We start from the raw sequence: 14,046 nt of genomic DNA, 5'->3' as shown, positions 1-14,046 counted from the left end.
AAGCAACCCAAGAGCCTCTTAAGGCACCTCAATGACCTCAACCTAGCTGAGCATGCTTTTCACTTTACTCAAGACAAAACTTAAGGCAGCTGTAGTAAAGGCCTGTTAAGGGCATCTCGAGGGAAGAAACTCAGATCTATGATTGATCAGAATTTCCTGATATTTACATCTAGATGTGTTAAACAACTTGGAACTCAATTGGGTTAAGGTTTGTGATTAACATGGCCAATCTAAATTGCCCCCCCACCCCCTCCCCCCCGATAAAACCCTGTTTCTGTTGTATAGTGTTTTGGGTCATTGTCTTGCAGCAAGTAATTTTCTTATATTGATAGACAGAATGTTTCTGTAGACTTGTGAATTCATTCTACTGCTACCATCATAAGTTCCATAATCAATGGATCAAGATTAGTGAGCCCATTCCAGAAGCAGCCATGCAAACACTACCTCCACTGTGCTTGACTGATTTAGCTCCTATTTTTTGGATCATGAGCAGATCCTTTCCATCACTTTGGTAGAGGTTAATTTTTTTCAGGAACGTTTGTGACTCATCTCTGTATTTTTTTGCTAATTCCAATCTGGCTTTCTGATTCTTACTGCTGATGAGTAGTTTGCATCTTGTGGTATGGCCTCTATGTTTCTACTGTTGCTTTAGGTTTTCTGAAAGCTCTCACAATGTTTCTGTCACCAACTGCTGTTGTTTTCCTTGGCTGACCTATTTGATGTCTGGTTGTTAGTACACTCTTTCTATTAGTATTCTTAGTATAGTTAGTATTCTTTTTCTTTCTTTTTCACTACATTTCAAATTGTTGTATTGGCTATGCCCAATGCTTGTGCAATGGCTCTAATAGATTTCCCCTCTTTTCTCAGCTTCAAATGGCTTTCTTTTCTCCCAGAAACAGCTCTCTGGTCTTCATGGTGGTTTAACCTTTTCAACAACATGCAGTCTTCACAGGCAAAACCCACAGCTCAAATCAAGAGTAGCCATTCAGAGATAATTATTTATACCATCAATCTAACAGGGCACACTTGAGCAATAAGAAACACCTGTCAATCACATGTTCCAATGTTTTTGATAATTAAAAAAATATGTGATAGTTGAAACAAAAAATGCCATGTTCTAAGGTGTTTAACACATCTAGATATAAATATCAGAAATTGAAAGCTGAAAATCGTCTCATATTCATCTTTTAACCTCAGCCCCAAATGTATTAAGTGTAGAACATAAACAAAATAATCTGCCTTGCAATAATGTAGTTTAAACTATAAAAAGTATTTTGTCCAATTTGTGTTAAAAATGATCAGAAACTGCATACATCAATCTTTGTTGCTCCAATACAAAAGTAAAGAAGCACACTTCAGACAATAAACATGTTGGCTTGGCGACTATATATGGGGAAAATATAATTTCTATTTTTAAGGTCAAGATGAAGATGTCCTGTGTTTAAATCACATGAAACATGACTCAGACACCGTTGTGTGGATTTAGTGGTCACTTCTTTAAAAACATTTACTGAAACAATTGCATCAAAAAGAGATCTTAAACAAAAGTATCAAACCAGAACTGTAAAGTCCCTTCTTACCCCAACCCCATTTTTAATGGAATGTGATGGGACTTTGCTATTCAACTCTGCAACTAACATCAAGAGAATTACATTAATCATCACACTTACAAATGTTTACTGGGAATAACATGATGGCATACGGCATAGTTGCTTGCAGTTATTAGGGCAAACACAATTAATACATTTTAAACAATACAAACTAAAAAAAAAATCTGATATTATCACTCCTGAACCATTGTGCAAACCCTCAAAATGTTTGAGTGCATTTCTTGGGGAATAAACCCAGTGAGGGTGTTAGGACTTCAATACACTTGTCCCTTTTAAAAAATGTTCAAATGTTTATTTGACATATACAACTCCAATTCCAAAAAAGTTTGGACGCTGTGTAAAATGTAAATAAAAACAGAATGGAATGATTTGCAAATCTCATAAACCCATTTGTTATTCACAATAGAACATAGAAAGCATTTCAAATGTTTAAATAAATGTATCATTTTAAGAAAAAAATAAGGTAATTTTGAATTTGATGGCCGCAACACATCTCAAAAACTTTGGATTGGGGCAACAAAAGGCTGGAACAATAAGTGGTACTAAAAAGAAACAGGTGGAGATTAATTGGCAACAAGTCAGTAACATGATTGGGTATAAAAAGAGTATCTTAGAGAGGCAGAGTCTTTCAGAAGTAAAGATGGGCAGAGGTTCACCAATCTGCAAAAAAATGTATCTACAATTTTTGGAATAATTTAAGAATAATGTTCCTCAACGTAAAATTGCAAAGACTATGAATATCTCATCATCTACAGTACATAATATCATCAAAAGATTCTGAGAATCTGGAGAAATCTCTGCAAAGGACAAGGGTAAAAATCAATATTGCATGCCCATGATCTTCAAGCCCTCAGGTGGCAATGCATTAAAAACAGGCATGATTCTGTAATGGAAATCACTACATGGGCTCAGAAACACCTTCAGAACTCATTGTCTGTGAGCACAGTTCTCCGGGCCATCCACAAATAATGGTTAAAGCTCTATCATGCAAAGAAGAAGCCATATGTGAACATGATCCAGAAACGCTGCAGTCTTCTCTTGGCCAAAGCTCATTTAAAATTGACTGAGACAAAGTGGAAAACTGTTCTGCGGTCAGAAGAATCGAAATTTGAAATTCTTTTTGGAAACCATGGATGCTGTGTCCTCTAAACTAAAGAGGACTAAAGAGGAGAGGGACCATCCGTCTTTTTATCAGAGCTCAGTTCAAAAGCCTGCATCTCTGATGGTATGGGGGTGCATTAGTGCCTATGGAATGGGTAGGTTGCATATCTGGAAAGGCACCATCAATACTGAAAGGTATATACAGGTTTTAGTGCAACATATGCTTCCATCCAGATTTGATCCCATCTTTACTTCTGAAAGACTCTGCCTCTCTAAGATATGATTTTTATACCCAATCAAGTTGCTGACCTGTTGCCAATTAACCTAATTAGTTACAAAATGTTCTTCCAGCTGTTTCTTTTTGGTAACACTTACTCTTACAGCCTTTTGTTGCCCCGTCCCAATTTTTTTTGAGACATGTTGTGGCCATCAAATTCAAAATTACCTTTTTTATTCCTTAAAATGGTATATTTCCTCAGTTTAAACATTTGATATATTTTCAATGTTCTATTGTGAATAACATGAGATTTGCAAATCACTGCATTCTGTTTTTATATACATTTATTTACATTTTACACAGCGTCCCAACTATTTTGGAATTGGGGTTGTAAATAGTCTTTCAACACAAGTAAGTAAAAAAGGTCATATGCTGGTAAAAATGATCATAAAACATATTAAAGGTGCCACTGGCTAGATGCATTTGGTAGTTTGCTAATTTTAACATTACACATCCACATTAGTGAAACAGTGCAAATGATCACAGTGTGGTGATGTGACATTAATGGATCTAACTTTCAGCTTGGCCCAAGTTGATGTAAAATTCTAGTAATTAAAAAATTATTATGATTTAATGAATATCTGCTGTTGTAAAATATAAATCACCATGGATACTGCTTACAATTCCCAATAGGTAAATTGATAAACATGTTTTTACCTCACATTCATTTTTTGTAAGCTGCAACCTAAATCCATAAGGCCATTCTGACCTGCACAGTCTTAAGGACGGTATTTTGGCACTGGAATTCTGTTTAAAAAGCATAAAGCTGTAGGTCATATAGTTAGCCATAGAAAGAAGGCATAAATAGCTCAAAGAGTTGTGTGCCATAGTAAGAACACTGATAATGGCTTATATACTGTATTAATATTGTAGCCTATATAACCCTATATGGTGTTCAGTGAATCAGTGAATTAGTTTTAGGAAGTTAAAGTGCAAACAGAGTTGCAGGTTATAAGAGTTGCAGGCTCAGCAGGATCCTTACATGATCATCTGAATTGCTTGTTTCTTGTGAAGTAGTCTAACAAGACATCTATAATACATAGATTATCCTTGCTATCTTATTAATTGTTGATTTAATTACTGTGGTTTTGATCATTTGATCATTTTCATCTTGTTTTGTATCATTCATACTGTATTAGAACCTACTGTTTAATTTCCAAGTGCTTTTAAATAAGATAGGCCTTTATAGTAGAAAGTATAAGTCAATATATGTATATTTGATACCTAATCTATATTCTTGAGAAATGATGAGTAACAGAGTTATGCAGCAGGTATCCTTGCTGCCTCACAGCTCCAGGATAGATCCCAAGTATGGGTTACTGCCTCTGGTTTCCTCCCACCTACTAATAGGTGGATTGGCTACTCTAAATTGGCCCTAGGTGTGAATGAGTGTGTGAATGTGTGAATGGGGCTCTGCAATGGACTCATCCAGGGTGCATGCCCACCTCGCACCCAGTGTTCCCAGAATAAGCTCTAGACTGACCATGGCACTGACCAGGATAAATCAGTTAATGAAGAAAAAGAATGAGAATTGAATTTGTGAAATTTTCTGTCTTTAAAACTGTGGTATCTACTACAGTATAATAAGATAATTTCCTGCAAGAATAATGGCTATACTGTTTGCACTGGCTCAAAAATGGCATTGCATAAATTGAAGGAAAAAAAAAAACACAAATATTTGGCTGGGTGCCCTGTAGCATCTACCTGCTCCAAACACACCCAATCGAGCTCATGAGCAATTTATCAAGCATTGTATAAATTGGATCTGCTGTGATAGGTGGTGGGCCTCTAGGATTGAGCTTAGAATCTCTGATCTGTGATAACTTGCGCTATCAAAAATAATTTTAATAACTAAAATATACTGATCACATAGGGCAGGGGTTTCCAATCTTATCCACAAAGGGCCAGTGTGGGTGCAGGTATTCATTCCAATCAACAAGAAGCCACACCTGATTCCACCAATCAGTTGAGCTTGGCTTTCAATAAACTCAGGTGTGGCTTCTGCTTGTTTGGAATGAAAACCTGCAATCACACCGGCCCTTTCTGGAGAAGATTAGACACCCCTGACATAGGGTTATTCATACATGAACATTTAATGCATGACCCATGTCTCTTCTTTAGCATCTTCTCACATTTATCAACAGATCATTAAGAGCTCAACAGCTCAAATGTGATCCATCTGCAAGATGTTTGGAGTATCAGATGATCTTCATGTATCATATGTATATATTTGTGCGAGGCATGTCTGGCCCAATTTGTGTGCAACTGAAGAAAAGACATAATAACCACAGTGCAGGTTCATGTGTCTGGGGTTGTGATAAAGTTGATGGACACGTGTATATTCACACGCGCTCATCTAGGTGCACGTTTGGAGTCGAAGGTCACAACTTGGCATGCACGTTGGCTATGATCTCAGGTGGGAGGTCTTTGATTGGCAGGTGTCCGACCTCTACGCCTCTGTCTGCTGTACTGTGGTCTGTGTTCTCGCAGCTATTCTGAGGAGATTCTGGAGGAGGCTTATACAGCACACTTGCCAGCATGAAGAATACAGTGCCCAAAAACTGGGAAAGAGTGTAAGAGACACAGAGAGAGTGAAACAGAGAGAGAGAGAGAGAGAGAGAGATTCTTTGAATATGACTTATAAATGTACTAACTACTATTTTTAAATTCTTCAGGATTCACTGTTTGGCAGGTTTTGACCAAAACATTTGCCTGCTATATATATATATATATATATGCACGCAGTATCTCACAAAAGTGAGTACACCCTTCACAAAATATTTGATTATATATTTTCATGTGACAACACTTAAGAAATGACACTTTGCTACAATGTAAAGTAGTGAGTGTACAGCTTGTGTAACAGTGTAAATTTGCTGTCCCCTCAAAATAACTCAACACACAGCCATTAATGTCTAAACTGCTGGCAACAAAAGTGAGTACACCCCTAAGTGAAAATGTCCAAATTGGGCCCAATTAGCCATTTTCCCTCCCCAGTGTCATGTGACTTGTTAGTGTTACAAGATCTCAGGTGTAAATGGGGAGCAGGTGTGTTAAATTTGGTGTGATCGCTCTCACACGCCCTCATACTGGTCACTGGAAGTTTAACATGGCACCTCATGGCAAAGAACTCTCTGAGGATCTGAAAAAAAGAATTGTTGCTCTACATAAAGATGGCCTAGGCTATAAGAAGATTGCCAAGACCCTGACACTGAGCTGCAGCATGGTGGCTAAGACCATATAGCGGTTTAACAGGACAGGTTCCACTAAGAACAGGCCTCGCCATGGTCGACCAAAGAAGTTGAGTGCACATGCTCAGCGTCATATCCAGAGCTTGTCTTTGGGAAATAGACATATAAGTGCTGCCAGCACTGCTGCAGAGGTTGAAGGGGTGGGGAGGTCAGCATGTCAGTGCTCAGACCATACGCCGCACACTGCATCAAATTGGTCTGCATGGCTGTCGTCCCAGAAGGAAGCCTCTTCTAAAGATGATGCACAAGAAAGCCCGCAAACAGTTTGCTGAAGACAAGCAGACTAAGGACATGGATTACTGGAACCATGTCCTGTGGTCTGATGAGACCAAGATAAACTTATTTGGTTCAGATGGTGTCAAGCGTGTGTGGTGGCAACCAGGTGAGGAGTACAAAGACAAGTGTGTCTTGCCTACAGTCAAGCATGGTGGTGGGAGTGTCATGGTCTGGGGCTGCATGAGTGCTGCCGGCACTGGGGAGCTACAGTTCATTGAGGGAACCATGAATGCCAACATGTACTGTGACATACTGAAGCAGAGCATGTTCCCCTCCCTTCGGAGACTGGGCCGCAGGGTAGTATTCCAGCATGATAACAACCAAAAACACACCTCCAGGACGACCACTGCCTTGCTAAAGAAGCTGAGGGTGAAGGTAATGGACTGGCCAAGCATGGCTCCAGACCTAAACCCTATTGAGCATCTGTGGGGCATCCTTAAATGGAAGGTGGAGGAGCACAAGGTCTCTAACCTCCACCAGCTCCGTGATGTCATCATGGAGAATGGAAGAGGACTCCAGTGGCAACCTGTGAAGCTCTGGTGAACTCCATGCCCAAGAGGGTTAAGGCAGTGCTGGAAAATAATGATGGCCACACAAAATATTGACACTTTGGGCCCAATTTGGACATTTTCACTTAGGGGTGTACTCACTTTTGTTGCCAGCGGTTTAGACATTAATGGCTGTGTGTTGCGTTATTTTGAGGGGACAGTAAATTTACACTGTTACACAAGCTGTACACTCACTACTTTACATTGTAGCAAAGTGTCATTTCTTCAGTGTTGTCACATGAAAAGTTATAATCAAATATTTAGAAAAATGTGAGGGGTGTACTCACTTTTGTGAGATACTATATTATATATATATATATATATATATATATATATATATATATATATATATATATATATATAAAATGTATCACACATATACATGAATACACACACACTCATTTCTCACAATTTGTTGTGCACAATTTATCTGCAATAGCAAAATGGATATGTTTCATAAGTCCAGTTTGTAATCAGTTACTGCCTGTAAAAAGTATTGCAATGCACCTACATCACATCATCACCCAAATAGTGACAGACTTTGTATAGACTGTGGTGGATAAAGTTTTAAAATGTTTTAAATGACCTAATAAAAGACATCAATGTCAAGAAATTTAATTAACAGAACAGAACTGAATTAATCAGTGATTACTCATTAGTGGGTTGTGATCAATGGAATGACTTTTAACTCCGATGATGAGACAGAGAGAGACTGATGTGGATGATGCTCATAATTGAGCGATGACTCATTTCCATTGTAAGCCTATAACTGAAATAATAGCAGTAATTGTTTTTCAATAAGTAGCTTAAGTAACTACTCAAAAAGCAGGGTGACTTTCAGTGGAGTTATCAATTTCTAGGGTAATCAAACTTTAAAATATTCTAACTTTACTTGTGGTTGAGATACATGCAAAACAAGAAACATCTCAGGTCAGAAAAGATTTCATAAGTATATATAGTAGAAAATATCAAACTTTTATAATGCAAATGGTTTTCCCATGCTGTTAGACAAATACTAAGTCAGCCTTGTTATTTTAACAGTATCTTAAAAGGCACTGCCAGGAGCAATGAACCCCCACTGGTCTAGATCAAGTGTTGAAGTGTATTGTCCTACCTTGTAGATTATGCCAGCAATGAGTGTGTATTGGCTCATGGCAGAATTCTGGTAAAGGTAACAAGACCCACGTTCTCCACACTGCTCTTGCCACAGCAGACATGAGATGTCAATCACTGAACCAAATGCTATTGGACCTGGGATGCCACCTGCAATGACACAGGAATGAGTTACAAACCAGAAACCTTAACCAAACACAGCATTAAAAAGGAACCTGAGTAAACACAATACAGTTTAAAAAAAAAAAAAATTTATTAAAGCAGAAAAAAAGTGATCCAACACCTATCACCCATGTGAAAAACTAATTGTCCCCTTAAACTTAAAATCTGGTTGTGCCACCTTTAGCAGCAATAACTGCAAACAAATGCTTCCGATAACTGGTGATCAGTCTTTCACTTACTTCTAGGGCTTGGACTTACTCCTATGCTTTGGATCATTGTCTTGCTGCATAATCCAGTTGCTCTTGACGTTCAACTTACGGACTGAAGACCAGACATTCTCCTTTAGGATTTTCTGGTAGAGCGCAGAATTCATGTTTTCCTCAGTTACTACAAGTTGCACAGGCCCTGAAGCAGCAAAGCATCTCCACACCATCACACTGCCACCATCATGCTTGACCATAGGTATGATGTTCTTTTTGTGGAATTCTGTGTTTGGTTTACGCCAAATGTAACGGGACCCCTATCTTCCAAACAGTTCCACTTTCAACTCATCAGTCCACAGAACATTCTCCCAAAATGTTTGAGGATCATCAAGGTTTGTTTTGGCAAAATTCAGATGAGCCTTAATGTTCTTCTGGGTTAGCAGTGGTTTTCACCTTGCCACTCTTCCATGGATGACATTTTAGTGTCTTTATGATAGTGGAGTGATGAACAGTAAACTTTATTGATGCAAGAGAGGCCTATAAGTCCTTTGATGTTGTCTTTGGGTCTTTTGTGACTTCCTGGATGAGTAGCTGCTGTGCTCTTGGAAGTTTTTTTTGGAAGGTCGACCACTTCTGGGAAGGTTCACTACTGTACTGAGTTTTTCCAATGCATGAGATAATGGCTCTCACTGTGGTCCTTTGGAGTCCCAGAGCCTCTGAAATAGCTTTGCAACCCTTCCAATACTGATGTATTTCAATCATCTTGTTCTTCCTCATCTTCATCTTCTTCTTCTTCTTCTTCTTCTTCTTCCTCTTCCTCCTCCTCCACCTCCTCCTCATCATCATCATCATCATCATCATTTCTGGAATTTCTTTCAATTTTGGCATAGTGTGTTACTGGGTAAGACCTTTTAACCAACTTCATGCTGTTAGAAAAAGTTCTATTTAAGTGCAGATTTAATTGAACAGGGTTTGCAGTAATCAGTCCAAGTTGCATCTAGTCCAGCTGAACCCCATTATGAATGCAATTTCATAGATTTGGTGAATTAGTAATTACGAGGGCAAACACATTTTCACAAAGGCCCAGTTGGCATTGGATAATTTTCTACTTCCATAAATAACATTATCACTTAGAAAATGCACTTTGTGTTTACTCAGGTTGCCTTTGTTTTATCTTAGATTGTACAATGTAACTGTGGATGAAACATATCCAAAACATTAGGAGTTATGATAAAAATATACTATTGTCTCTTTACTACTTTACTTTTTTGCTTAAAGTCAACCTGAAATCAAAAGTGACCTTTTTGTTTCCTTGTTTATGTAACTAGTCATATTGTGACATATTGGTTGAGGTCAATTGTGCTAAATCAATCACAAGTCATGTTATTCCCCTAACCTTTCATCAAAATGCAATGTGTTTCCCCACCTTTTAATGTCTTCTGACATCACCATAGAGTAAGAAATATTACCAACATTACGCCAATATTATGAGATTTTAACATACCCAGTGTTCGCACCACAATCCACTGAATTCCCAGTCCAAATGACCTCTGACTGTCAGGGACACACCTAAAAGAGGGAAGAGAGGTATTCAGCCATGTGAATGTGAAGGTATTCAGACTGTACTCAAGTGTTTGAGTGCACTAAAATAGAAACTGTCTCTGTGACAGTGGGTTATACCTCAGAGTAGCTGTGAGAGCCGGGATACTGCACAGAAAGGTGAAGGAGATGATTATGAAGAAGAAGGTGAGGAAGGTTGGCATGTGGTTACAGGACGAGCTACACTTTCCTGCTATGGCCAGGCCTTCCTCGCCTCTCGACATATTACCCATAATGCAGCTACAGTCTGTGAACATCTAAACACACATGCACATACTTAATGCATGAATCTGGGGCAGTGCTTTTGAAGAGCTACAGTTAACTTGAAAAAAAAAATCAGCCATATGAATACTTAAAATAATGTGCAGTCAATGAAGTATATAGAGTATGACATTTTAATTCTATAGTATAATTTGGATTAGTCAATCTAGATTAGCAATTGACGGTGTGGATTGTATGCAGTACCTGTCTTCCTGTGGGCATGTGTGTGCTGTTTACAGCACTGCAGCCAGCATGGCAGGCAGAGTAGTACATCACACCATCAGCTCCACATACTGGGTTATACAGCACCTCCACACAGTGACATTTTGCATTGCAGTCTACAGTCAAATTCGTACCTACTACAAAACTGAGACAGATTGAAAGTGAGAGAGAGAGCGAGAGAGAGAGAGAGAGAGAAGGAGGGGGAAGAGAAGCGCTCATTCAGCTCAGCATATTGTTTGCTTGTGTGAACACTCTGTAGTATTATGAAAACAGAGAAAGTGGGCGGCCAAACTGAGCGTGCAGAACAGTGTTAGCAAGTGCACTAGGTGTTGTGATTAGTGATCATGCAAAGCTTATTGCAAGGCTACACTCTGCTCACAAGTTAAGTTGAATTTTGAGTCTTTGGGGGTGGGAACAGACCCATGTTCCCACAACTTTGATTGATCAGGCTCAACCAGTTCCTTTTCTTCTAAAAACAGATATTGATCTCATTTAAAGTAAAATTCACAAAATTGTAGAAATTAAAATGATTGCACTAGACTTCCATTTAAATTGTGCTACAACTACATCTAAACTAATGTGCATAGCTAAAGTATGTAGAATAACGTTATATGTTTTCTTGGGCAGCTAACATGAACCAGTAGGTCACCATTTTTATATACAGTGGAGATTGAAAGTTTGTGAACCCTTTATAATTGTCTATATTTCAGAAAAAATATGACCTAAAACATCATCAGATTTTCCTAAAAGTAGATCAAGAGAACCCAAATAAGCAATCGAGACAAAACCATTATATTTGGCTATTTATTTATTGAGGAAAATTGCCATCTGTGAGTGGCAAAAGTATGTGAACCTATCTGGTGTGACCCCCTTGTGCAGAAATAACTGCAACTAAACATTTCTGGTAACTGGTGATCAGTCCTGCACATCGGCCTGGAGGAATTGTAGCCCATTCCTCAGTACAGAACAGCTTCAACTCTGGGATGATGGTGGGTTTCCTCACATGAACTGTTTGCTTCAGGTCCTTCCAAAACATTTCTGTTGAATTATGGTAAGGACTTTGACTTGACCATTCCAAAACTTTATTCTTCTTTAACCATTCTTTGGTAGAATGACATGTGTACTTAGGGTCACAGTCTCGTTGCATGACCCACTTTCTCTTGAGACTCAGTTCACGGACAGATGTCCCCTGACATCAATGATGGCAAGCCGTCCTGGCTCAGATGCAGCAAAACAGGCCCAAACCACAATACTATCACCATATTTCACAGATGGAATAAGGTTCTTATGCTGGAATGCAGTGTTTTCCTTTCTCCAAACATAAAGCTTCTTGTTTAAACCAAAAAGTTCTATCTTGGTCTAAGCCATCCACAAAACATTTTTTCAATAGCCTTCTGGCTTGTCCACATGATCTTTAGCAAACTGTAAATGGGCAGCAATGTTCTTTTTGAAAAGCAGTTGCTTTGTCCTTGCAACCTTGCCATGCACAACATTGTTGTTCAGTGTTCCCCTGATGGTGGACTCATGAACATTAGCCAATATGAGAGAGGCATTTAGTTGCTTAGAAGTTACCCTGGGTTCCTTTCTGACCTCGCAGACTATTACACATCTTGTTCTTGGAGTGATCTTTGTTGGTTTACCACTCCTGGGGAGGGTAACAGTGGTCTTGAATTTACACAATCTGTCTGACTTTGGATTGGTGGAGTCCAAACTCTTTAGAGATGGTTTTGTAACTTTTTCCAGCCTGAGCAGCAACAACTAATTTTCTGAGCTCCTCAGAAATCTCCTTTGTTCGTGCCATGATACACTTCCACAAAAGTGTTGTGAATATCAGACTCTGATAGATCGCTGTTCTTTAAATAAAACGGGGTGCTCACTCACACCTGATTGCCATCCCATTGATTGAAAACACCTGACTCTGATTTCACCTTCAAATTAACTGCTAATCCTAGAGGCTCACATACTTTTACCACTCACAGATATGTAATATTGGATCATTATCCTCAATTAATAAATGGCCATGTATAATATTTTTGTCTCAATTGTTTAGTTTGGTTACCTTTATCTACTTTTAGGGCTTCTGATTATGTTTTAGGTTATATTTATGCAGATATATAGAAAATATATAGAACACCTTTCAGGCACCACTGCATATGTCTATATTTTTGCTCAGTTTCCTTGTAAAAAGTCAGATGGCGACTGTAAATGCCCCCTGTAGATAACTTCTCAGCATACACTGTTGACAGCAGAAAGTCAATTAGCTACAGAAATCCTAGAAATCCACATATCTTTAAAATGAGAGAAAAGAAATACAAATCTACTTGGATTTATAGGCATTGTAGTGCATTTTGAGATATTTGCAAATAGGATTAAAATGTATTGTTACTGTTTACATTTAAAATTCATTTCATATGGTGGCATATTTAAACCACTTAACATAAACCATGAGAAACCATTAGAAAGTTCCAATATATTCATCAGTACCCTTTTCTTCAATGGTTAAGCTTTCATTTCTTTATCTTTTAAAGAATGCAATCACTGTAAACTAATTTCTGTTCTGTTATTTTGGGAATTTTATTTTGAATGAGATCAAGACCTGTTCCCAAAAGAAAGGGAATTGGTTGAGAACATCTATCTTTTCTGAGCTGAGTGTTATGGCATAAACATCGTCTTCTTTGTACCATGTTCTGTCTGAATACTCGATTCTGGCCTGGAGAAATACTTTCCTGTAGATGGACAGCTCCTATCCTCTTTCCCAACATGGTAAGCATTTATGCCTCTAAGCCAGTATTCATATACAGTGAACTCCATTAACATTGGCACCCTTGGTAAATATGAGCAAAGAAGGCTTTGATCTTTTGTTAAAAAAAATAAACAAAAATTCTCTGCTCTCATGGATATCAAACAATCGCAAACAATTATCCCCAAAATATATTTGTTAAATATAGGTGTGCAACAATTATTGGCACCCCTATGAATTCATATGAGAAACATATTTGCATAGTACTGCACTAAAGTCTTAAGCACCCTATATTTTTAGACAAACAGTTTTTTTTATTTTATGACTTCTACATTGCTGAGTCAGTACAAAAAACATTTTAGATTTCCAAACATTAGTTTACCAGCACAAAATTAAATGTTACAGAAAAATGTTTGTATATCATTAAAGAAAGCAGCATATTATGCAAGAGACCACTTTTCAGAATATAATGAACAAAATATAATGAAGGCTGCTGAGTTTTGCTGCAAAAATAACAAGCAAGTGTGAAAGTCAAAGTCCCCTGAAGAACCGTGGCTGGTTCTGCAAGATGCTCAGTAAAACTTACCAGCTAATTTCCTTATAAAACTGCACAAATTGTACCTGAGACTACTACTAATTTTTTTTTAAGCAAATGGTCGTCACACCAAATATTGGCTTTGTTT

The 14,046-nt window shown here is 38.1% G+C and overlaps 1 protein-coding gene across 2 annotated transcripts in view; it reads right to left on the bottom strand.

Annotated features, from left to right (window-relative positions):
* Positions 1-292: 292 nt before the first annotated feature.
* Positions 293-14,046, bottom strand: part of slco4a1 (solute carrier organic anion transporter family, member 4A1) — a 50,719-nt gene continuing 36,965 nt past the window's right edge. Inside the window, exons 9-13 of one of the 2 annotated variants that reach the window (XM_053644339.1) lie at positions 10,606-10,768; positions 10,222-10,397; positions 10,046-10,110; positions 8,178-8,326; positions 293-5,549 (exon numbers count right to left, since the gene is read on the bottom strand). In XM_053644339.1, the coding sequence (XP_053500314.1) occupies positions 5,370-5,549; positions 8,178-8,326; positions 10,046-10,110; positions 10,222-10,397; positions 10,606-10,768 (733 nt within the window). In that variant the 3' untranslated portion in view covers positions 293-5,369. Of the gene's footprint in view, positions 5,550-8,177; positions 8,327-8,577; positions 9,468-10,045; positions 10,111-10,221; positions 10,398-10,605; positions 10,769-14,046 lie in introns of those variants that run through there. The other variant, XR_008388016.1, reaches the window with a different exon arrangement.

The sequence above is a fragment of the Ictalurus furcatus genome, chromosome 15 (assembly GCF_023375685.1).
Source record: "Ictalurus furcatus strain D&B chromosome 15, Billie_1.0, whole genome shotgun sequence".
NCBI lineage: Eukaryota > Metazoa > Chordata > Actinopteri > Siluriformes > Ictaluridae > Ictalurus > Ictalurus furcatus.
Note: the sequence above shows the minus strand (reverse complement) of the source record. Positions and strands in the feature narration are given on the sequence as shown.